General features: G+C 41.6%; 1 protein-coding gene across 1 annotated transcript; it reads left to right on the plus strand.

Annotated features, from left to right (window-relative positions):
- The first annotated feature begins 15 nt into the window (after positions 1-15).
- On the plus strand, positions 16-22,598 carry IL20RB (interleukin 20 receptor subunit beta). Its single transcript, XM_032228040.1, has 7 exons — positions 16-1,209; positions 5,659-5,785; positions 10,774-10,964; positions 13,641-13,765; positions 17,108-17,258; positions 18,006-18,151; positions 19,936-22,598. Exons 1-7 carry the CDS (start codon positions 1,047-1,049, stop codon positions 20,062-20,064), a joined length of 1,032 nt encoding a protein of 343 aa, XP_032083931.1. The 5' UTR covers positions 16-1,046; the 3' UTR covers positions 20,065-22,598.
- The last annotated feature ends 33 nt before the right edge of the window (positions 22,599-22,631 follow it).

The following is a 22,631-nucleotide window of genomic DNA, read 5'->3' on the forward strand; positions in this document are numbered from 1 at the left end:
AAAGTGGCCTAGTTTGGAGACCTCTAACCCGTGGAAAAATTGGCTTTTAGAAACAGGACCCGTCTTTGAATAGAATTTTTAGGGCGCCTTTCCTTTCCCTAAAGATGTCTATGCTGTTATAGGCGACTCAGTTTGGTGTAGTAGTGAAGGGGCTTGGCGTAGTAGAAACTAGAACAGTATGAATTCTACTCCCATCTTAGAAATGAAAGCTGACCCCCAGATTTTGCCATTTATCTAGCTCTAGGTGATAGCCAAAGTCCCCCCCCCCCCGTTGTACTGTTTTGTGTCTCTTATTTGCTCATTTCCCAAATTTTATACAAAGAAAAGAAATGAAAGCTGGCACAGTAGGCTTGGCTCCTCTCTACCCAATCCAACCCGCCTCACAGGGCTGTTGTGGGGGAAAATAGGACATACGTTTGCTGTCCTGAGTTACTTATAAAGTAGTAAAAGGCAAGATAAAAATCTAATCAATACAAAAATGGCCGCCACGGATGGGGTCCCTAAGGCGGTTAACTCTGGACTCCTGTTTGCAGTTCGACCCCTAAGCCTGCCATTTAAGGTGCCATGGGAAAGATGAATGAAACTGGCAGAAATGTGTGTTAAGATTCAGAAAAGGGTGTTGGCCTCATGTTGGGCACTTGCCATAGACATGACTGAGACTGTTGGTGGGTAAAGCAGAACGAAAACATACGAAAGGGTTGGCGTTTCCCAACACCCTTGGAAATAAAAACTTCCACTCCAGAATCCAGAGAAACTCAAGTCACTCTTAAAAGTCAGTTTTCCCCCCTCGGGTTGTTGATTGCACCATCAACAGGCCTCAATTGCCAAATGTTCTCTTCCCTCCCTCTCTTCTCACGAGGTCAGTTGCATAACCTGTAGGAAAATACCAGAATGGAGTTGCCCAAACGTATTATTGAACCCAAATTAGCTCTAGCCACACCTTTCCAAGCAATGCAGAGGAACATGGAAAAGGAGAAGCTGCCGACGCTGCCCAAACACCAACAGTAGCAGTTGACACCCCGTGGGATCAACATAGGGTGCCGTGCATGCAACATCAAGCAACCCTTTTTGAGTATGGAGTTGCTCCTGAGGCAGGAGCGGAAAATGCCAGATGTGCTTATAGCTTGGCAACGTCCCTAAACCGCAGGGAAATGGCCATATGCTTCCTCTTGATGATCTGCCTCATTTGGATGCCATTTTTTGCTTCAGGTAAGGTGGTGATACCCCCCAATTTGGGCCGGCCCTTAAAGCAAAGTGAATAAATAAAAGTAATATTCCTAGGAGTATGGATTTAGAAGGCAGAGTTATTTTTGACCGGAGTTGCAAAAGTTCAACAGATCCTTCTGTAGCTCAGTTTGGTAGAAACCAGATACGAAGAACAGACAATGTCGATCCAGCTTTCTTAACCAGGTGTTTTTTTTCCCCCCCAGCAACCGGATTTAGGGAATCGTTTTGTTGAGGCTCGTTTGTAATATGAAACTCTTTGGGCAACATTAATGTGTAAAACTGAGAATCTCTTTAATATTTAAAGAAAGGTATTTTTAACACATCGCTTAAGTAGAATTGACAGTTGGACATTGGTTAAAAAAAAAGAACGGTATATTAGTATAAATTGATAAATTGATAGAGTGATGAATGTGCACTGTATTAATTTCAACGGGTTTATGCTAGGCATATTTAAATCTAGACTACTCTGCCAACAGCTAAGGAGAAAAATCATAAGACTTTTCCTTCATATATATCGTAACAGTGACTGAAAACAATTGTTTGTACTGTAATCATTTCCTGTAATATCTGTTGTGGAATAAAGTGGAATACCTTAGAACGATGGGTCGATCGTAATTTTGAGGCAGGAAACAGGATACAATGGGATTAAGGAAAATTATCTTTCAGCTTGTGTATAGTGTTTGATGTTGGATTCAGTCCGGAAGTGTCAACGCAAGGCTACCCAGAATTATTTTGGAGCTAGGTGGCCTTTGTTAATAAATAAATAATAAACAAGACAGCTTTTCCTAATATGCAATTCCAGCCACATTACTCCAATAAATAGGATAGGAACTATAGCTCTTTTTTTTACTTATTTTATTTATTAAATTTAAATGCTACTCATCTCACTGTCATGCAACTCTGGGTACCTGATTTAGAATCACTTGTTTAACGACTGTTCAAAGTTATAGAGACCACGAGGAAAATAACTTACAACTAGTCAATACAATACAATAGCAGAGTTAGAAGGGACCTTGGAGGTCTTCTAGTCCAACCCCCTGCCTAGGCAGGAGACCCTATACCATTTCAGACAAATGGCTATCCAACATCTTCTTAAAGACTTCCAGTGTTGGGGCATTCACAACTTCTGGAGGCAAGCTGTTCCACTGATTAATTGTTCTGACTGTCAGGACATTTCTCCTCAGTTCTAAGTTGCTTCTCTCCTTGATTAGTTTCCACCCATTGCTTCTTGTCCTGCCTTCAGGTGCTTTGGAGAATAGTTTGACTCCCTCTTCTTTGTGGCAGCCCCTGAGATATTGGAAGGCTGCTATCATGTCTCCTCTGGTCCTTATTTTCATTAAACTAGTCATCCCCAGTTCCTGCAACCGTTTCTCATATATTTTAGCCCCCTAATCACCTTTGTTACTCTTTTCTGCACTCTTTCTAGAATCTCCACATCTTTTTTACATTGTGGCAACCAAAACTGGATGCAATATTCCAAGTGTGGCCTTACCAAGGCATTATAAAGTGGTATTAACACTTCACGTAATCTTGATTCTATCCCTCTGTTTATGCAGCCTAGAACTGTGTTGGCTTTTTTGGCAGCTGCTGCACACGGCTGGCTCATATTAAATGGTGTCCACTAGGACTCCAAAATTGCTCTCACAATTACTACCATTTAGCAGATACCATCTATGCTGTACCTGTGCATTTCGTTTTTTTTTTGCCTAAATGTAGAACCTTACTCTCTTCACCATTGAATTTCATTTTATTAGATAGTGCCCAGTGTTCAAGTTTGTCAAGATCCTTCTGTATCTTAAGCCTGTCTTCTGGAGTGTTGGCTTGCACTTACACTAATGGCTATTGTGGCATCCCCATGGTCACATAATCAAAATTTGAACGCTTGGCAGCTGACATGTATTTACAATGGTTGCAGCATCTATTATGGCCCCATTCTGATGGAACACTTTACCATTGGAGAATTGTTCCCATCCTTTTGGTTTTCTGTGAGGGTATTAAAACTTGGCTTTGCTGATTGATCTAGGGCAGTGGTTCCCAAACTTGGCAACTTTAAGACTTGTGGACTTCAACTCCCAGAATTCTCCAGCCAGCAGAGTAGAGCTGGCTGGAGAATTCTGGGAGTTGAAGTCCACAAGTCTTAAAGTTGCCAAGTTTGGGAACCACTGATCTAGGGCTCTGACAGAGGTGTTCACCGCTGGAGGAGGTTGACAGGGTAATAAGACCTCATCCCTGTGCTGTCCGAATCCTGGTTTTTGTACAGTTTTAATATTTTAATATGCATATTTTAATTAATATTCCATTTGTCCTTTATAATCTATAAGCCACCCAGAGTCACCTTATAGGGGAGGTAAGCAGTATAAAAATAAAATTAAATAAATAAATAAATAATAAAATAATAAAATAATAAAATAATAATAAAATAATAAAATAATAATAAAATAATAATAAAATAAATTAAATAAATTAAATAAATTAAATAAATTAAATATAAATTAAATATAATTAAATACATTAAATACATTAAATACATTAAATACATTAAATAATAATAAATAATAATTAAATAAATAATAAATAAGTAAAATAAATAAAATTACCTACCCCAAATTATTGTCCTTGAGTTGTGTTGGGACTGAAATGTTCCGAGTTTGTGAATTAATGGTAGCATCTTGGAACCAGAAATAACCATTTGGGTTATTTCTGTACCGGAGATCTGATTTGGTTATCCCCTCTCTCCAAAGAAAGTCGAGAAATGTAATTGATGGATTGAAAAGCATATGTGAATGTTTTGCAAATATGGACCCTCTGTTTGCAAACATGTTTTCTTTATTTTTGTGGGGTGGGAAATAGCTAAGTGGTCACCATTATGGAGAGCAGGGTAGGCATCTCCATCATCAAGACTGCGACTATGTGCTCAGTGAATAGGTGGCAGCAAAAAACTATGGTACTTCCTTTGGCACTACCAAGTGGTCATGCAGCTTTGGCAACTTAAGATATGCTAGTCCTACAACAGAATCTTAGCAGTGATTAGCACACATCACAAACACTAAGAATTTTCGGGAGCAAACTATGATACACATTTGCAACAATGGTGGGTTTCTTTTTTTTTTTACTACCGGTTCACGTGTACTTGCGCATGTGCGCAATGTTTCTGTGCATGCGTAGAAGTGCCTGGGCAGGTGGGCGGAGCCTCCTGTCGCTACCACTACCGGTTTGCATGATCCGGGCCAAATCGATAGAAACACTCTGATTTGCAACCCCATTCTAATTGGCTAAGGCAAGATAAAAGATAAACAATCTATAGTTATACTGCATTAACTCTGATTTAATACAATGTTTGAATATAGTCACTGTCTTCAGAAGAATACATTCATACACTACAGAGCTGCCATCTTGAGTGAATGTAAAAGGGATGGATCTCTAAAGACAGGAGCATGTAAAATGTGTGCTGAGAAAATGTAAAATTCTCACAGCAGGAATACAACTTGAAGGCAAATATTTGAATTATGGACAAACACATATTTATAGGTTTAAAGAAAAATGAATTGACGCAAAGTCTTCCTCATGCTTAAGTAATATACAAGATCTGATAAGACACTTTTTCTAACCTGCATCTTGTAAAACAAATGCTAAATACCTGATAAAGCTCTTTTTTTCTAACCTGCATCTTGTAAAACAAATACTAAATTGCATACTATTTAATTTGAGTTCTATTAAAAGCATAATTTGGGGCGTATCTTTTAAGTAAATGCCACTGAATCCCATGGTCCTCACTTCTAGTTAAGTCAGCATAGTCTTTCAGCTTAACTAAGCTCTTCAGAGCTGTTAGTAATTGTATAAAATTACAATGGCACTGAAAAAAGTGACTTATGACCGTTTTTTACACTTACGACCATTGTGGCATCCCATTGGTGACATGTTCAAAATTCAGATGCTGAATACAACAGCACTGAACAGCACAGTACAACAGCACTGAAAAAAGTGACTTATGACCGTTTTTCAGAGTTACGACATTTGCAACATCCCCATGGTCACATGATCAAAATTCAGATGCTTGGCAACTGATCCATATTTATGGCGATTGTAATGTCCAAGGATCATGTGATCATCTTTTGCAACTTTCTGACAAGCAAAGTTAATGGGGAAGCCAGATTCCCTTAAAAACCGTGTGATTAACACCTGCAGTGATTCACTTAACAACTGTGGCAGGGGAAGTCGTAAAACGGGGCAAAATTCACTTAACTGTTTCACTTAGCCACTTAAAATTTAGTCGTAAGTCAAGGACTACCTGTACACCTACATCTGGTAATTGATTATTCAGTAATAAAGGATGGGATGTGATTTCCTAATAATAACCTCAGTGTTTCTAATCTGTGAGGTAATTTCTGTTTTTCTCTCTTTATATGTCCTTTTGATGATCCCTTCATGAAGCTGCGTTATTAGCACCCCCTCAGAATATTACAATTCTGTCCACCAATATGAAGCACTTTCTCATTTGGAGCCCAGTTGCAGAGATTGAGCCTGGCAAGGTTGTAAAATACTCAGCCGAAGTTCAAGGGTAAGTTCTTTCATCTTGAATACTTGTTGCCTAAAGACAACTCAGCATGACTGAACTAAATATGTGCTCCTAGACATCTTCATCTTATACCAACCAAATACGTTGGACTAAGATACGATTGGTCATACCAGCTGCGAATAGTAGATGTTACAGTCCCACAAGTCGAGATTACAAAATGAAGGAAAGCTGTAATTATTTGCTATACTCAATGTAATAGTTAAGTAGTAATGAGGAGGCACCACGGTGGTTTATGAAGTTAGGTATGCTATGAAGAACGTGGACAAGGTGAATTGTTCTCCGTTTGGTCTCGTACTCACAGCAGATGAAAGCCTAGTAGGACATTCAAGAGAAATAAAAAGAAATGCCTCAATGGTGCCAAGTTGATCAATGAAATTTGGTTCCATGAAATGTGGTTGAGGGCCACCATTTTTTTTTAAAGGAAGGTAAACTAAGGCTTTTTCTTCGTTGACAGTTACAGCACCCAAATGGTTTGGCAATCCCATTTTGCCCCTTGATCACATAATGCTGACCTTAATTTTCTCTTCTATCTATATTTTTAAGAAGCCTTAGGCAGCAGTTTTTATTTTACTTTACTTTTCCATAGTTATTGAACTGCCCATTGTTGGGGGTGGGGGGAAATTGACTGGTTAAGCCTTTAATCTGATTCAGTACGCCCTCTTACTAGAAAGGCTCCCAAGGTGAGATAATGTTTTTCCATTAGGCATTTCTGGGGTAGGAAGGACAGGCAGCTAGGAAAGATGGACATATGTGTTAACACTACAGCACAAAACCACCAGTTGCATCCTCTGTCATTTCCACCCATGCGGTAAGTTCAGAAAAGTCCACTGAGAAAAATTTGAAAGAAATTCTCAAGCACCCTGACAATTAGGTAGGAAAATGGGAGCCTTTTTGAACGAAGAAATCATCTTAGAAACTGCAAGGCAAATTTTAGATAAGATTCGAAGCATCTTGGTTTGTGCATGGAGGATGGGTTTACTTGTTCCAAAAGTTGAGCTCCAAAATTCCTCCTAATCAGGGTACAAAGGCAAAAATATAAACTAGAGAAATCTCCCAAAACATGATCACTTTGGACTATTAGAGAGTGATACTCTTTTCTTTACATTCTTTTAGAACGATTAATCAGTGGAACAACTTGCTTCCAGAAGTTGTGAATGTTCCAACACTGGAAGCTTTTGAGAAGAGCTTGGACAACCTTTGGTCTGAAATGGTATAGGGATTCCTGTTTAAGCAGGGAGTTGGACTAGAATACCTCCAAGGTCCTTTCCAACTTCTCTACTCTACTCTACTCTACTCTACTCTACTCTACTCTACTCTACTCTACTCTACTCTACTCTACTTAAGAAACCAAACTGTAATTAGAGAAACATTGGGAGAAAATTCTACAGAATAACAGAATTGGAAGGGACCTTGGAGGTCTTCTAGTTCAACCCCCGGCTCAAGCAGGAAACCCTATACCATTTCAGACAAATAGTTGTCCAATCTCTTCTTAAGAGCTTCCAGTGACGGAGCACCCACAACTTTCCCACAAATCGTTCCACTGATTAATTGTTCTCACTGGCAGGAAATTTCTCCTTAGTTCTAGGTTGCTTCACTCCTTGATTAGTTTCCATCCATATTGGGAGAAAATTCTAAACCAGATCCCTGTCTGCTAACCTTGTTTTCTACTCCCAAGGAATTTAAGACTAGCATTTCGAATGTTCTATCTGGAGTGACGAAATCTCTTTTCCCGCCTCAAAACTTTGTTGTGGCATTCTGTTGCGTGTATAGGCAAGCTAGGCATGCAATAGTATTGCAACAAATTAACCCATGCATAGTTGGACTAGTATCCCCTGCCAGGTTTACATGCCTTTGGGCTACATCACATTGTAATACAGCTGTGCGGTTGCAGGTTGGGGGGTAGGGAGAAATGCTTTTATCTAGAAGGGAGATTCAACTATAGTCTTTACGTTCTTCTTTCTCTGTGACATGAACAAGCACAGCGACCATGGGACAGGTGAAAGCCACAGGTAGATCATCATCTCCAGGAGGCCATCCAAAGCAATGCTTTCTTCTCATTCTTGAAGGCATGTTGCTATGTCCTCAACAACAGCTCTTCTTTGCTCCAGGGCAAGGAGGGTTGGTGGATTCGATTTTTGTCAATAACATCTGTAGGGCAAAATGAATTCTCTTTGAATTTAACATCTCAGGCATCTAAGCCCTTCATGGCACGTGTCCAAATTACTTGAGGGATTGTCTCATCCCATTGGATTGGCCCGTCCCACCTGTGCTGGCAGAGGAGGCATGCCGCGGGCCCCATCAGCCACAGTATTCCAGCTGGCGGGGTCCAGGAGAAGAGCCTCTGTCATTGCACCTGCCCTTTGGAAATCTCCTCCCCCAGGGCAGCTCCAACCCTCTTGACCTTCCATAAAGTCCTAAAGATCTGGCTCTCCCAGTTAGTTTGGGGTTCCAATGGAAAAATTTCACATTGGAGCGGCTTGAGAGATTATCCCACCTCCCCTCCTTCTCATCCTACTCCGTCCCTCCCTGTCTTTTAATTTGGGCCTCAGTAATTGGATCTTTACAGTATTTTATTTATGTCTTTTAGGTTTTGTACAGTTTTTATTTTTTCAAAGATTATAAGCTGCCCAGAGTTACTCAGTGGTAAGATGGACGGCCAGTAAATTTTACAAATCAATCAATCAATCACAGGCAGAAAAGTGGGAAAATATATTGAAGGAGAGAAGGAAGAGGATGAGAAGCAACTATAGAAAAAGAGACAAATTAGAAAGACTGCTATGAACACACATTGTTATGTATAAACACATATAAACAACATTAGGCTAAAATGATATTTCATTTATTTATTCATCTATATCCCGCTGTTAATTTTTACAAATAACTCAGGATGGTGAAACATATCCGAAACACCTTCCTCCTATTTTTACTACAACAATAACCCTGCGAGGTGAGTTGGCTGAGAGTGACTGGCCCAAAGTCACTAAGCCCGCTTTGATGGCTAAGGCAGGACTGGAACTCAGAGTCTCCCACTTTCTCTCCTGGTACCTTAACCACAAGACTAAACTGACTCTGTATACAATTTAACATTAGCTTAATGTGTGAGAATCTGGTTTTTGAAAATTATAAACCATGATCTATGACTTAGAACTTGGGTAGACTTGAGTGTATCGATGAATTAAACTTTAGGCATCTTTATAAAACAATAACAATACAAATAGAAGTAAAATAACTTTTAGCTGAAGGGTACAAACCTTGTGGTCTTCCAGAAGTGATAAAATGTGTGTTTCCAATAACACTAGGCAACATTAACCAATAGTGATAAATTTGGAATTGTAATTCAGCTACATTTATTCATTTGTTAAATTTGTATACTGCCTGACTCCATAACTATGGGTGGTTCACAAGTAAAAACATTTTTAAAAAACTAACATCTGGAGAGCCACAACTTTCTTTTTCTTCCATTAGATCCACCAATGGGAGCCAGTTACAAGAGAGAGGCTGAAAGCTCTCTCCCAGGGGTGTCAAACTCGATTTCATTGAGGGCCATATCAGGATTGTGTTTTACCTGGGGGGGGGGAGTGGCTAGGGTGGGCATGGCCAGCTTGACATCACATGTTGAGGGCACCTGTGGTGGCCAAGTGCTAAGGCAGAACTTTCCTCAAACTCTCCCTCACTCTCATTATAATATCCTTCCTTCCTTCCTTCCTTCCTTCCTTCCTTCCTTCCTTTTCTTCTTTTTCCTCCCCTCTTCATTCTCCTTTCTTCTCCCTTCCCCTCTTTCATTATTTTTCCTTCCTTACTCTCTTCCCATCTTTTTCTTTGTCTTTCCTCTTTCCCTTTCTCCTTTCCTGTCCCTTCTTGCATGCTCAAATGCAAAAGGGAAACATTTCTTGGTGGTTTTTTTTAGTTTGTTTTGCTAGCCCTCTGCCAGTGAAAACGGAGCCCAGTGCGGGAGGGGGGGAGGCGCATGCAGCTCTCCCAAGCTCCATTTTTGCTGGCAGAGGCACCACAGACCGGTCCTTTGCTGTTTCCAGGGTAGCCCTGCGGGCTAGACCTAAGCACCCTGCGAGCCAAATCCAGCCTACGGTCTGATCCAGCCTGTGAGCCTTGGATTGACACTCCTGCTCTATCCTTAGGCTCAGGAAATGAGTTACTATACTTATTTCCAGCATATTCTGAGTCATCTTTGTCTACTAGGGCTTAGATATTCTATCAGCCTAAAGATTGTTAAAAGGTTAACGATTTTGAATCAGATCTCATTGGTTGGCTGCATATGAGACACATTAGTTGTTCTGTCCATTTTTGAACTTTACATACATCTGAGGCAGAGTTGGGTTCCTACCAGTTCGCACCAGTTTGGTAGAACCGGTTCGTCAAATCTACTGAACCGGTTAGAAGAGGTTCCACCAGTGCGTGCGCACACACACACACAGAGAGAGACAGACTCACACACAGAGAGAAAGGAAGAAATAAAGAAAGAAATAAAGAAAAAAAGAAAGAAAAAGTGAGAGAGATGAAAGAAAAAAGGAAAAAAGGAAAAAAGGGACAGAGAGACAAAAGGAAGGAGAGAGAGAGAGAGAGAGAGAGAGAGAGAGAGAGAGAGAGAGAGAGAGAGAGAGAGAGAGAGAGAGAAAACACATGGCCGGCAAGTCACTCCCACCGGATCACATGGCCAGCAAGCCACTCCCACAAAGGAGGCCATACCCACAGAGTAGGTTCGAAATTTTTTTGAAACCCACCACTGATCTGGGGATACCTAATCTCAGAGCTGCAATTGCAGTTACAAATAGGCTACCAAGGAAATCATGTTGCTTATGAGCTGGCCCTTGCTATTTTATTTATTATATTTATATGCCATTGAATCAAATGACCAGGTTCTTTTTTTTTCCCCTGAGGCAATTCGAGGAAGGTCCGATGTTCTCTGTATAGAAGCTGGCATTGTTTGTTTTATTTTTCCTAACTATATCTAGGGAATACGAGAGAGACTATGGCAAAGACAGGTGGCTTCCCACTGCAGAATGCACAGATGTTAGTCTTACTCAGTGTGATCTCACTGAAGACATCTCAGCTAATGTGCCATATAATCTACGTGTTAGAGCATCTACCGGGACGCAGACCTCCCCTTGGGCCACACTCAACGGCTTCTTCAATCGTGCCACAAGTAAGTCTGGGCCCCCTGTTAGCAAATCTTACAATCCCAGCACCTGTCTGGATGAGCCCAATCTTGAACCTTGTTTTGTTGATATTGGGGCCTAGCAACTCTTTAAAGCACCCGCACTGGGTGGGGCAGGCAGTATTTCTGACTGGAAATGAGGCCTTAAACTTCTACTGAGGTGGTGATTCAGCCTTCCTCAATGGGAAGTAAGCTTTTTAAGCCACCATTCATATTCAGGAGAGTGCTTGGGAGCAATAAATCAGAAACATTAAGTCAGCATAAGGTCTCTATTTAAAGAAAAGGCAGCTGAAATATATAAATTTATAATGCCTTGGAATACTGCATTAAGTTTTGGTCGCCACAATGTAAAAAGGATGTGGAGACTCTAGAAAGAGTGCAGAGAAGAGCAACAAAGATGATTAGGGGAATGGAGAATAAAACATATGAAGAACGGTTGCAGGAACTGGGCATGGCTGGTCTAGTGAAGAGAAGGACTAGGGGAGACATGATAGCAGTGTTCCAATATCTCAGGGGCTGCCACAAAGAAGAGAGAGTCAAGTGATTCCCCAAGGCACCTGAGGGCAGGACGAGAAGCAATGGATGGAAACTAATCAAGAAGAGAAGCAACTTAAAACTAAGGAGAAATTTCCTGACAGTTAGAACAATTAATCAGTGGAACAACTTGCCTCCAGAAGTTGTGAATGCTCCAACACTGGAAGTTTTTAAGAAGATGTTGGATAACCATTTGTTGGAAGTGGTGTAGGGTTTCCTGCCTAAGCAGAGGGTTGGACTAGAAGACTTCCAAGGTCCCTTCCAACTCTGCTATTCTATTTCTATTCTATTCTATTCTATTCTATTCTAAATAATGCATTTTAAGACTCCATTCACTCAATGGAAAGAGGAAAAGGCTAATATTGACCACAGGGGAAGGAATTGGGCTACATCTATTCAGCATAAAGTGCCATTGCAGTTATCTTGTCTAGTTAGAACCAGAGCACAAGTAACAGATTATTTATTACTACAGAAGGCACCTGGGGGCAAATACAACATTCAAACAATCCAGGTCCAAGCAAGATTGCTGGCTTTAATGATAGAACTCAGATTCAGATTCAGATTTAGTTTATTTGTATGCCGCCCTTCTCCGGGAGGGGACTCAGGGCGGCGAACAACTCAAAGGGGGAAAGGGGAACATAGAACACAATACATGTGATTAAAATAAACAAGAATCATATAGCCATACAGGTCGAGAGAGGAGGGGAACTCATCAACCCCAGGCCTGCTGGCACAGCCAGGTTTTGACGGCTTTCCGGAAGGCCTGGAGAGAGGTGAGGGTCCGAATCTCCGCGGGGAGTTCGTTCCAAAGGGCCGGAGCTGCCACAGAGAAGGCCCTCCCCTGGGTGGTAGCCAGGTGGCATTGGCTGGTGGACAGAACTCAGCTTCTACCCCTACCACTTTAGCCCTAAAGGTTTTCTAACAAAAAAAAAATCAGGAATAGGTCAGGAGTAATAGAGGATACACAAAAGATGCTAGTCTCAGGAATGCAATTAGGGGATCCTGCTTTAAAAAATTCAGCACACTGTCTTTAAATTGGGAGGTGTCCTCTGATGAAGGGCTGGACTTACTCCTGATAGATTCTTGTCTTTGATTTACTTACTTACTTACTTACTTACTTACTTACTTACTTACTTACTTACTTACTTTAAGACAGGATGATGTCTTTTGGGGGGTCAGACATCTTATCAGATGTCCAGTAGCCTAGTATCTAAAAAAAAAAAAAACCCAAACCTTAACTTCCCAAGTAAAACCAACCCTTCTCCAAATCTCATTAGATTTGGACAACTGCAACATGTCTGTAATTTTGAAGCTTTTCTAAATATTCATTTAATAGAGTATCTTTTCTGAAACCAGGGGATGCCCTGATAGTCACAATAGCAATAGCACTTAGACTTATATACCGCTTCACAGTGCTTTTACAGTCCTTTCTAAGCGGTTTACAGAGTCAGCCTCTTGCCCCCAACAATCTGGGTCCTCATTTTACCCACCTCGTAAGGATGGAGGGCTGAGTCAACCTTGAGCCTGGTGAGATTCGAACTGCTGGCAGCCAGTGATCAGCAGAAGTAGCATACAGTTATGCACTCTAACCACTGCGCCACCGCGGCTCAACAATGTTGAGTTGATGATACCTGCTGTAAAGTATACCAACATAAGACCCAACTACCTATTTAGGTCTTTCCTGGTTGATCAGAGCCACGTGGTCAGGTCCACGGGGTGGCAAATCACGCCTCCCTTGAAGGAGACAGTGGTACAGCCCTTCTTCAAGAATCCATTCTTGGACCCAAGAGTTCTGAGCAATTTTTGTCCCGCCTCCAACCTTCCCTTTTTCCACCTGCCGTGTTTCCCCGAAAATAAGACAAGGCGTGTGTGTGTCCCCCCCCCAAAAAATAAGCATTTGGCCTTATTTTCCGGGAGGTCTTATTATTTTTGAGGTGCAGGAGGCGCCAAGTATGTTCACCTCATGGCTGCTGCTGCTGTGTTGCAATATTTTCGGGGAGGTCTTATTTTCGGGGGAGGGCTTATTTTAGCGCATGCGCTCAAAAGCCCGATTGGGCTTATTATCCAGGGAGGTCTTATTTTTAGGGAAACAGGGTACTGAATATGTGAATCCCTTTTCTTTTTTTATAGCATCCCTCATTCCGCCAAGGTTGACCGTCACCACTGATGGATATCACTTGTTAGCAGAATTAGAACACCTGGGACCTTCCTTTGAATTCTGGATATTTTACTGGAAGAAAGGCCCAGAATCTACAGTAAGTTCTGATCTTGTTTCTGATCTGCAATTGTTCATTTAGATCAGGGCTTTTCAAACACCCGGCCCATGGGCCGGATGCGTCACATGCTGGTCATGCCCAGTTTAGCAAAGTGGGGGAGCGGGGGAGTCCTGATATGTCACATGATGCCACCATGACAACTTGAGTTTCACCCCCCTGATTTAGATGGATTGAAACACAGTTTCTTTACTAGGCAAGGTTGAATCATTACGCCACCCTGAGCTTTGACTGAAACTCTGAATGCCCCGCCGTGACTCATCTGCCTTTCTTTGAGATTTTCAGTCATATACTGCTACCTGCACAAACACGGGATCATTTTGGTTCCTGCATGTGGCAATTCAACTATCTTGTTTGGAAACATGAGTTTCGAGTTTCGAGTTTCGAGTTTCATTTTATTTATATGCCGCCCTATTCCCGGTGGGACTCAGGGCGGCGCACAAACCCAAGGAGGGGAAGGGAAAAACACAAAAACTACAAAAATACAGGGCATTTAAAAACAATCAACAGCCACACGATTCGAGAGGGGAAGGGAACTCATCGACCCCAGGCCTGCCGACACAGCCAGGTTTTAACGGCTTTTCGGAAGGCCTGGAGAGAGGTGAGGGTCCAAATCTCTGTGGGGAGTTCGTTCCAAAGGGCCGGAGCCGCCACAGAGAAGGCCCTCCCCCAGGTGGTGGCCAGATGACATTGGCTGGTAGACGGAACCTGGAGGAGGCCTACCCTGTGTGATCTAATGGGTCTTTGGGAGGTAATTGGCAGCAGGCGGTCTCTCAAGTACCCAGGTTCAATACCATGTAGGGCTTTATAAGTGACGACTAGCACCTTGAAGCGTATCCGGAGACCAATCGGTAACCAGTGCAGCTCGCGGAAGATAGGTGTAACGTGGGTGTACTGAGGTGCACCCACAATCGCTCGTGCGGCTGCATTCTGGACGAGCTGAAGTCTCCGAATGCTCTTCAAGGGCTGCCCCATGTACTCACCTATTGCCAGCCTTCTCAGGTAGACAAGAGAGGAAAAACAATCGGCTGAACTAATTCGATTTCATTGGAAGGCTACGTTAACAGAAGCTTGAAAGAATTTCTCACTGTCTCCTTTGGTGGTGGAGGAAATCTCTTTTGAGCCTCTTTTTCTGCCCATTATACGGTAGGTAGTCCTCAATTTACAACAGGTCATTTAGTAGACCGTTTAAACTTACAACAGCACTGAAAAATATTACTTACGACAATGCCCCAAAGAATCCGAGGTCTGGAGAATTTTAAGAGATTTGGAGAGATACTAGAATCAGCTACTTGATGCTGCTTCTAATGTTGCACCAGAAAGAAATGGTTTGATGGGCGGGAGAGCCATCAAAATTAGAGGCAGGGTTCCTTGCCAAACACCCAAGTTGTGGACTAATTTAGGAAACCCAATTGGATCTCTTCTTTATTGGTATTTTAGTGTGGTGCTAAAGCATTTTTTGATAGGCCACATTTTTCGTGCATGGTTTAGGCTTCTTCTTTTTGTTTTTTTCTCTGTCGTTCCTTTGTGATGCTTGGGTTTTCCTCTTCACCCGTTCTTTCTTTTAACCATTGTACTGATTGCAAATTGCAAATCAATAAAGCAGTATATTGCAGCACAGAATGATTTAACTTCCCCGAGCTGCTTAAATGGCTATCAGGCCCAAGAGACATATAGCAGTTGGGTAACCTGAATTTGCCTACAAAAATTCCAATGTGTACTTTCCTCACTCCTTGTGACTGCTCTAAACCTCGAAGTTGAATCTCATACTCAAAATATATAGTCCTTGACCTACAACCACAGTTGAGCCCCAAATTTCTGTGGCTAAGCAAGACAGTTATTAAGTGAGTTTTGCCCTGTTTTAGACCTTCCTAGCCACAATTGTTAAGCGAATCATTGCAGTTGTTAAGTCAGTAATATGATTGTTAAGTGAATCTAGGCCTCCCAAGAGCATGAAGCAAACTCCTTTTATTAATTGACTGTGAATTCTGCTCATTCACATCCAGTAAAGTCTTTCAAGGGAGGATTTACAGTCACAGACCTCATCTGGCTTGGAGAGATGCCAGGCCAATATCTTCAGAACTTGGCAAGGAGTCTCGGAGCCTCACAAACCAATTAAGCGAACTAATTGTCTCCTACAAACTCCACTCCCCTTTTGCTCCTCTTTTATTTCTTCTGGGAGGGGCCATTCATCATCCACCTATGGCCTTACTCTCAAGTCATCCCCTGTTCTTTAGCTGTTCCCTTTGTCTGGCAACTCTGAGCATGCACACATGGGGACCGAGGCTTCCCCAGAGCATGAAGCAAACTCCTTGTTCTGACAAAAACCCCTTTTATTAATTGACTGTGAATTCTGCTCATTCACATCCAGCAATGTCTTTCAAGGGAAGCCTTGTAGTCACAGACTTTATCTGGCTTGGAGAACTGACAGGCCGATATCTGCAAAACTTGGCAAGGAGTCTTGGAGAGTCATGAACTAATTAAGTGAATGAATTGTCTCCTCCAAACTCCCTTCCCCTTTCGCTCCTCTTTTATTTCCTGTGGGAGGGGCCATTCATCATCCACCAGTGGCCTTACTCCCAAGTCAGCTCCTGTTCTTTAGCTGTTCTCTTTGTCTGGCAAATCTGAGCATGCGCACATGGGGAAAAGGCTCCAGCTGTTCCTCTGCCTCACTGCTGTCTGACTCTGAAGGCAGCTGATAACTGTCAGACGGCCCTGGCCCCCTCTCTGCCTCCGACACAGAGCCCTCACCAAAGCCTTCCCCATACTCCAGGACTGGCCCATGTTCCTCCCCAACCTCCTCACTGTCCGAATCTGCTGCCAGCTTTGCTGGCTGCTGGCAGGCCACAACAATAAGACTTCTCCACTGACTGCTGGACAGAAGCTTGCAAAAAAATGATCACATGACCCTGGGACACTGTGATCATCATAAATGCATGCCGGTTGCCAAATATCCACATTTTGATCACGTAACCACGGGGAGGCTGCAACAGTCGTAAGTGTGAAAAACGGTCAGAAATCACTTTTATCAATGCCATTGTAAGTTGGAACAGTCCTTAAATGCATGGTTATAACTTGAGGACCACTTGTGTATAACAACATTTCAATGTGTGAAAACCCATTTGCTTTCCTTTGGATTTTGGAGGCATTGTGCAAACAACAACAACAACAACAACAACAACCCACTGTGATTGTTTTTCTTGTTTAGCAACAGAGATCCGGAGAAGGGCAAACCAATCTAGTTAAGCAGATTTTTTTTCACCTAACACGTGCAAATTCCCTTCAGCCTGTATTTGTTTTTTGTTCTGTATTTTACACACCTAGGTTTACCGCAAAGTGGTGAAAGAAAGCAGCACCACTGTGCATCTGAAAACGATGGAGGCTGGGGCTGAATATTGTGTCAAAGCTCAAACCTATGTGCAAGTGATCAATAGGAGCAGCAATTTCAGCGAGGTGCAGTGCGTGAAATCAGAAGGTGAGAACAAGGTGGACGAAAGGGGTGGGATGGGGTTACAGATTTTGCTAAGCTGTTGACTGCATGGACTCTCTAGAGCAAGGATGTCAAACTCAATGTCCGGGGACCGGATCCAGCCCACGAGGCGCTTAGATCTGGCCTGCGGGGCCACCCTGGAAACAGCAAAGGACCACCACCCCTCCGCCAGCAAAAATGTAGCTCAGGAGTACCGTTTTCGCTGGCAGAGCGCTTGGGCCACCAAGGCACCCCCAACACAAGTGATGTCCAACTGGCCATGCCCAGCCTGGCCCCGAGGTTAAACACAACCCTGATGCGGCCCTCAATGAAATCGAGTTTGACACCCCTGCTCTAGAGAAGTGTTTCTCAACCGTGGCAACTTTAAGATGTGTACTAGAGAATTCTGGGAGATGAAGTCCATGCAAGTTGTCAAGCCTAAGAACTGCTGCTCCAGAGGGAGCAAAGGCAAATGATTTAAACTACTGCGGGAAGATGGGAAGGGGGTTATAGGGTTAAGGTTAGGGTTAGGGTTTGATAATAGGGCATGTCCAGAAGATATCTGTGGAAGGAACTTGCTCAGGTGAAAAGCAATTGGAGAATGCTTAAAAGCTATTGAGAACGCTGATTGCAAAATGTACCTATTCCATTTGTTTATTTATATTAAATTTTTACGCTGCCCGCCTCTCTTGTTTCTAAAAAGTTTCAATGCAAAGCCTTCACTGAGATATTGGTGTTTTTTTCTGCCTCTAGATGCCAAAGTCATAATGTTGACCTTTGCCCCACTCTTCCTGATTATTTTTTTTGTGGCTGTTTTGGTCCTTCCTTTTCTTGCTTGGAAGACCTGTCGGATCTGCCAGTATTCCTTCTGCCCAGACGAGGTCCTCCCAGATACTTTGGTAAGAAGCTCTGCTCGGTGTCTCATTTGTGTTTCTGAGCCCATCTACCTGGAGTCCAGGATACTTGCTATTAGTCTTTAAGGACATGTCTTTGAGACATGGCTTCCATATGAGCTGAGGTGGCACAGTGGTTAGAGTGCATAACTGCAGGCAACTTCAGCTGACTGCTAGCTGCAGTTCAAATCTCACCAGCTCAAGGATTACTCAGCCTTCCAGCCTTCCAAGGTGGGTAAAATGAGGACCCAGATTGTTGAGGGCAATAGGCTCAAACCACTTAGGGAGGGTTGTAAAGCACTATAGGTTGGTATATAAGTATAAGTGCTATTGCTATCTGTTTCCTAGCACAAAGCGGAGATGGTTCCCTTTCATATTTCTCCCATTCAGTATTGAAATGTAGTCATCTATCTCCCAACACAAACCTTGCTACACAGTATGCATGATCGGCAGGAGTTCAGCAGCTCCTATTTCTTGTTTTTGGCTCCTGTGATATGTGTACTCCCTCTTTCTCTTTCCCCTCTCTCCCCCCTCTCCCCCTCTTCTAATCCCATTTGGCAACATCTCTGAATATCCATCTTATCTTGAGCAGCAGGTGTGATCAGGCAACAGTGTTGAATAAAGAAGGTAATCAATGAATCATTCATGGGATGAGTGGGAACAGCATTGCTTGATCTGTGTGGTGGGTGGGGGTTGCGCAATAAAGCAGGAAAAAATAAAGCAGGAAAGCCCCCACCCCCTCAATTCCTACTTGCAGGATCTTTCCTGCAAGTAGGAATCCCACCAATGATTTCCTTCAACTTATCTCCTCATTAAAATTATCAGGGCGGCATTACTTTCTGCCTTTTTAAGGAGGTGTAATAGAAGTCAGCTGGCAAGAAAGGGCAAATTATGTCATCTTTCAGACTGGAGGAAGACTTGTTAAACCAGCTATCTTGCTGTGTACTTAATAGTGTTATACTGGAGAAGGTGCACTTTTATAAGTGTAGGTTCTTCTGTGTAATAGGTGTTTGAGGGATCATTAGTGCTCTCTGAGTTGGTTGTTTTTTTGCAGACATTTCATTACTCAAATTAGGTAACATCATCACTGATGATGTGGCCTAGTTTGGGTAATGAAATGTCTGCAAGAAAACAACCAAGTTTTTAATTAGCATTTATAGCCCACTATTTTTCTAGGAAGATTTTGTATTGTCCTGTTTCCCTGAGAATGTATCTGAAATCCCATTTAACAGGCACCCAAACATGTATTATTCCAGTCCAGGCTGTTGATGCTCAGAGGTTTCACCTTCTGAAAGGATTCCCAAGATGATTAGGCATTGAGGGATCTCTGGGATCTCTTTGGATCAGTTTGCAACCTGGTTTGGCCAATGCAAGATTTAGATTGGTGGAAGCTGGGTGGTTAGATTAACAGAGCATTTGATGCTAAGCATCAGAAGATAACTTACAGAAATTTAGAGTGCAAAATAACAAAAGACAGAACCTGCATAGTTTTATATTTATTTAGTTTTACCCAAGTTGGCTTTCTCCAAATCCTTTGGACAAATATTTACAGAATTCTCAAACTTCTGAGCTAAGAATTCTGGAAAACATAATGTGATAGATATATCTTAAGGACAACATCTTGGGAAAAGCTGTGGTATCATTCCAGTCCAGGTTGTTGATGCTTAGTGGTTGCATTGTATTTATATTAGAACGTTAGGTACATCATTTTCTCTGTGGGTGAATTGATTTCTGCAGTAGAAATGATATTTCTAGATATTCTCTACTTAGCTTACCTTTTTTTCTTCTAGAAACTAACGGCATCACCCGCTAAGATACTAAAGGAGAGGGGAGAAGAGATGGAGAAATGTGATGAATCAGTGCAAGTGTTGCCTTCCGAAGAGATTTTGCTTCATTTTTGGATCCATGAAACTCTTTAATATCACCCTAATTGCAAACTGAGATGAGCAGCCTTCCTCTCCTTCTTGAACCCCTCTTCAGGCACACACACGGTTTCTACTGAGAAGGACAAACTGCACAAAGATGGGAACCAAAATATATTTGGTATCGGGGAGGGGTTCCAGCAACTTGGATTTCTTCATCCTTGCTTGACAAAGAAGTGTAGACAGGTTGAGGTTTGCAAACAGACCATCTTTACAGCCACTTACTCAATTACTGTCTGTTTCATTGGGATGTAAGGATCTTGAGCCAATCCCATTCCTCTGGTTCCTTAGAAAGGTAATATTGGAAAGAGGTACAAGTCCAAGTCTTGTTTTCTGATTCATGCTTGCAACCCAGGAGGAATAGAGGAAAATACCAGGAGGTATTCTGTCTTAGTTGTACAGTATATTCTATAAGAAAGCAAGTTGCATGAAATGGTTCCTTTTGGGGGATTATTTATTACAATCCTTGTGGGCTTTAGCTACAGGCTCTCAAGTCTTCCGAAAGCAATGGTGATCTAGATGCCACTATATTTCCACTTTTTACAGAAAGGCAATCAGTGAGAGCCCAAAACGCAGACATTTGGGTTGAGATTTAGTGGATCATTCAATCAACTGTTCAAAGAAAGGCTCAAACATAAGCATTCCTAGGCATTATGGCCTACTCTGACTATTTGTTGTGACACTGTCATTCCACATATGACGGCAAATCAGCTTATCTAGATAAGGTCCTCTTTTTCATGTGAGTTCTAGAATCAAGTACAAAACTCTAACTCATAGCTGGCTTGTGGGCTGTATTTTGGAGTAATTTCTTTCCTTTTCGAGGTTCCTAGGTAGCTGTCTTATTTCCAACTGCCAAATCTTAGTAAAACATAGCTGCTTTCCACAAGCTGAAATGCTTACTGCAGAATAGGAATTCAAAGTTCAGAAGTTTTCTATTCCCGGATGAGATTTTAAATGATTTTTTTTCTTTGCTTGTGCTTTTTAACATGCAAGCACTGAAATGCTTAAATGCATATTTAAATTATGGAGCTGAGTTTTTATTTACTTTTTGTCTGTACAGGTGACTTTTAAGTGCAGTTCACATACTTGGAGGTTTAAGATGGGTGTAAACCTTTGTATATTTCTTAATATCAGCCATACAACAGCTACATATCTCGCTGTGCATCTATATTTATAGCCTGATCACTCCTAAGATTTGCTATGGCTAAAAACAAATGTATGGGAAGACATCAGATAATGCAAAATTGTGACTATTGGGCTGGGAGGGGAACTAGGCTCTGGCAAATTCACATAAATTAAGTGGCTTGATTCACACTTCATACTAAGCCATGAGGTGATTTGTTTAGTTTTCAGCTTATTGCATTGTGAAAATCCAGGTGCTGTGACTTATAGGTAGCTTATGCCTTAGCATGAGATGCTAAGAATATTATGCATCATATTCAACAACTCTAGCAAAATGAGATTGTATAGTGATATCCAAGATCCTTTTAGATTTCGTAACAAAAAATTCCCTTATGTGTCTGCCTGAACTTTTAACAAGTGCACAAAAGGCAGAATCTTAAATCAGCCCAGCATTTTGTGCCACCAACTCTGCAGGCAGGAAAAAAACTGCACCAGGAAAATCTTGGGTCTGTCATGCAGCTATTAAACCATAGTCTTCATCTATTAAAAATCAAAGGCAACCTGTTAACAGTAGTTTCAAGGAAGGTTGAAGGGGGACAGTTAGAAATTGTAGCTGATCCTTTTTTCCCCCATCAGTCAGATTTTTCTTTCACCCTTAAGGCAATTAAGTCTGTCATTAAGAAAATGAAAATGTTAGAGGATTGCTGTGAACATTGCTGCCTGGTTCAATAGCAATGGTTTGCAATAATAGAACAGAATCAGAATGTGTTTATGATTCATGATTTGAACGTTGGCCTGATTTAAATATATACAAAATAATCCATAAGTAAACATTTGTTATTTACAATGGATTTATGGCAACTTGTAGTAACAGTAACATAAATTTGACAGAATTGTTCCTTCTTTATTACTGTAAATCTATATAATTCAATATACCTGTTTCAGGTAAAAGGAATGCATAGATAGTCCTCAGCTTATAACCAGTTGGAACTTCTGTCACTAAACAAGGCAATAGTTAAGCAAGCTACATTCAATTTTGTCTTTTTTTTAATGCAGTCATTAATGGGGAATCTGACTTTCCCCATTGACTTTACTTGTTGGAAGTGACTAGGAAGGTCATAAATGGCAATCACATTATTCCAGGATGCTAGTTATCATAAATACACGTCCAACTTTTGATCATGTGACCACAGGGATGGTGCATTAGTTGTCAATGAACAGACTTTTTAGTGCTGCTGTAGCTTCAAATGATAATTAAACAAATGGTCATAAGTTGAGGACTACCTATATAATGTTGGCTTTAATTCCATTACCAGGAAGAGAGTCTTGCTGAATTAAATAAAATGTATTAAGAACACAAACAAAAACTGAAGTAGTATTGTCACACCTTTACATGTCTGAAATCAGAAAACTCCAATATCTCAATACTCAAGAGTTCTTTT

Source organism: Thamnophis elegans, chromosome 12 (assembly GCF_009769535.1).
Source record: "Thamnophis elegans isolate rThaEle1 chromosome 12, rThaEle1.pri, whole genome shotgun sequence".
In the NCBI taxonomy this organism is placed as follows: Eukaryota; Metazoa; Chordata; class Lepidosauria; order Squamata; family Colubridae; genus Thamnophis; species Thamnophis elegans.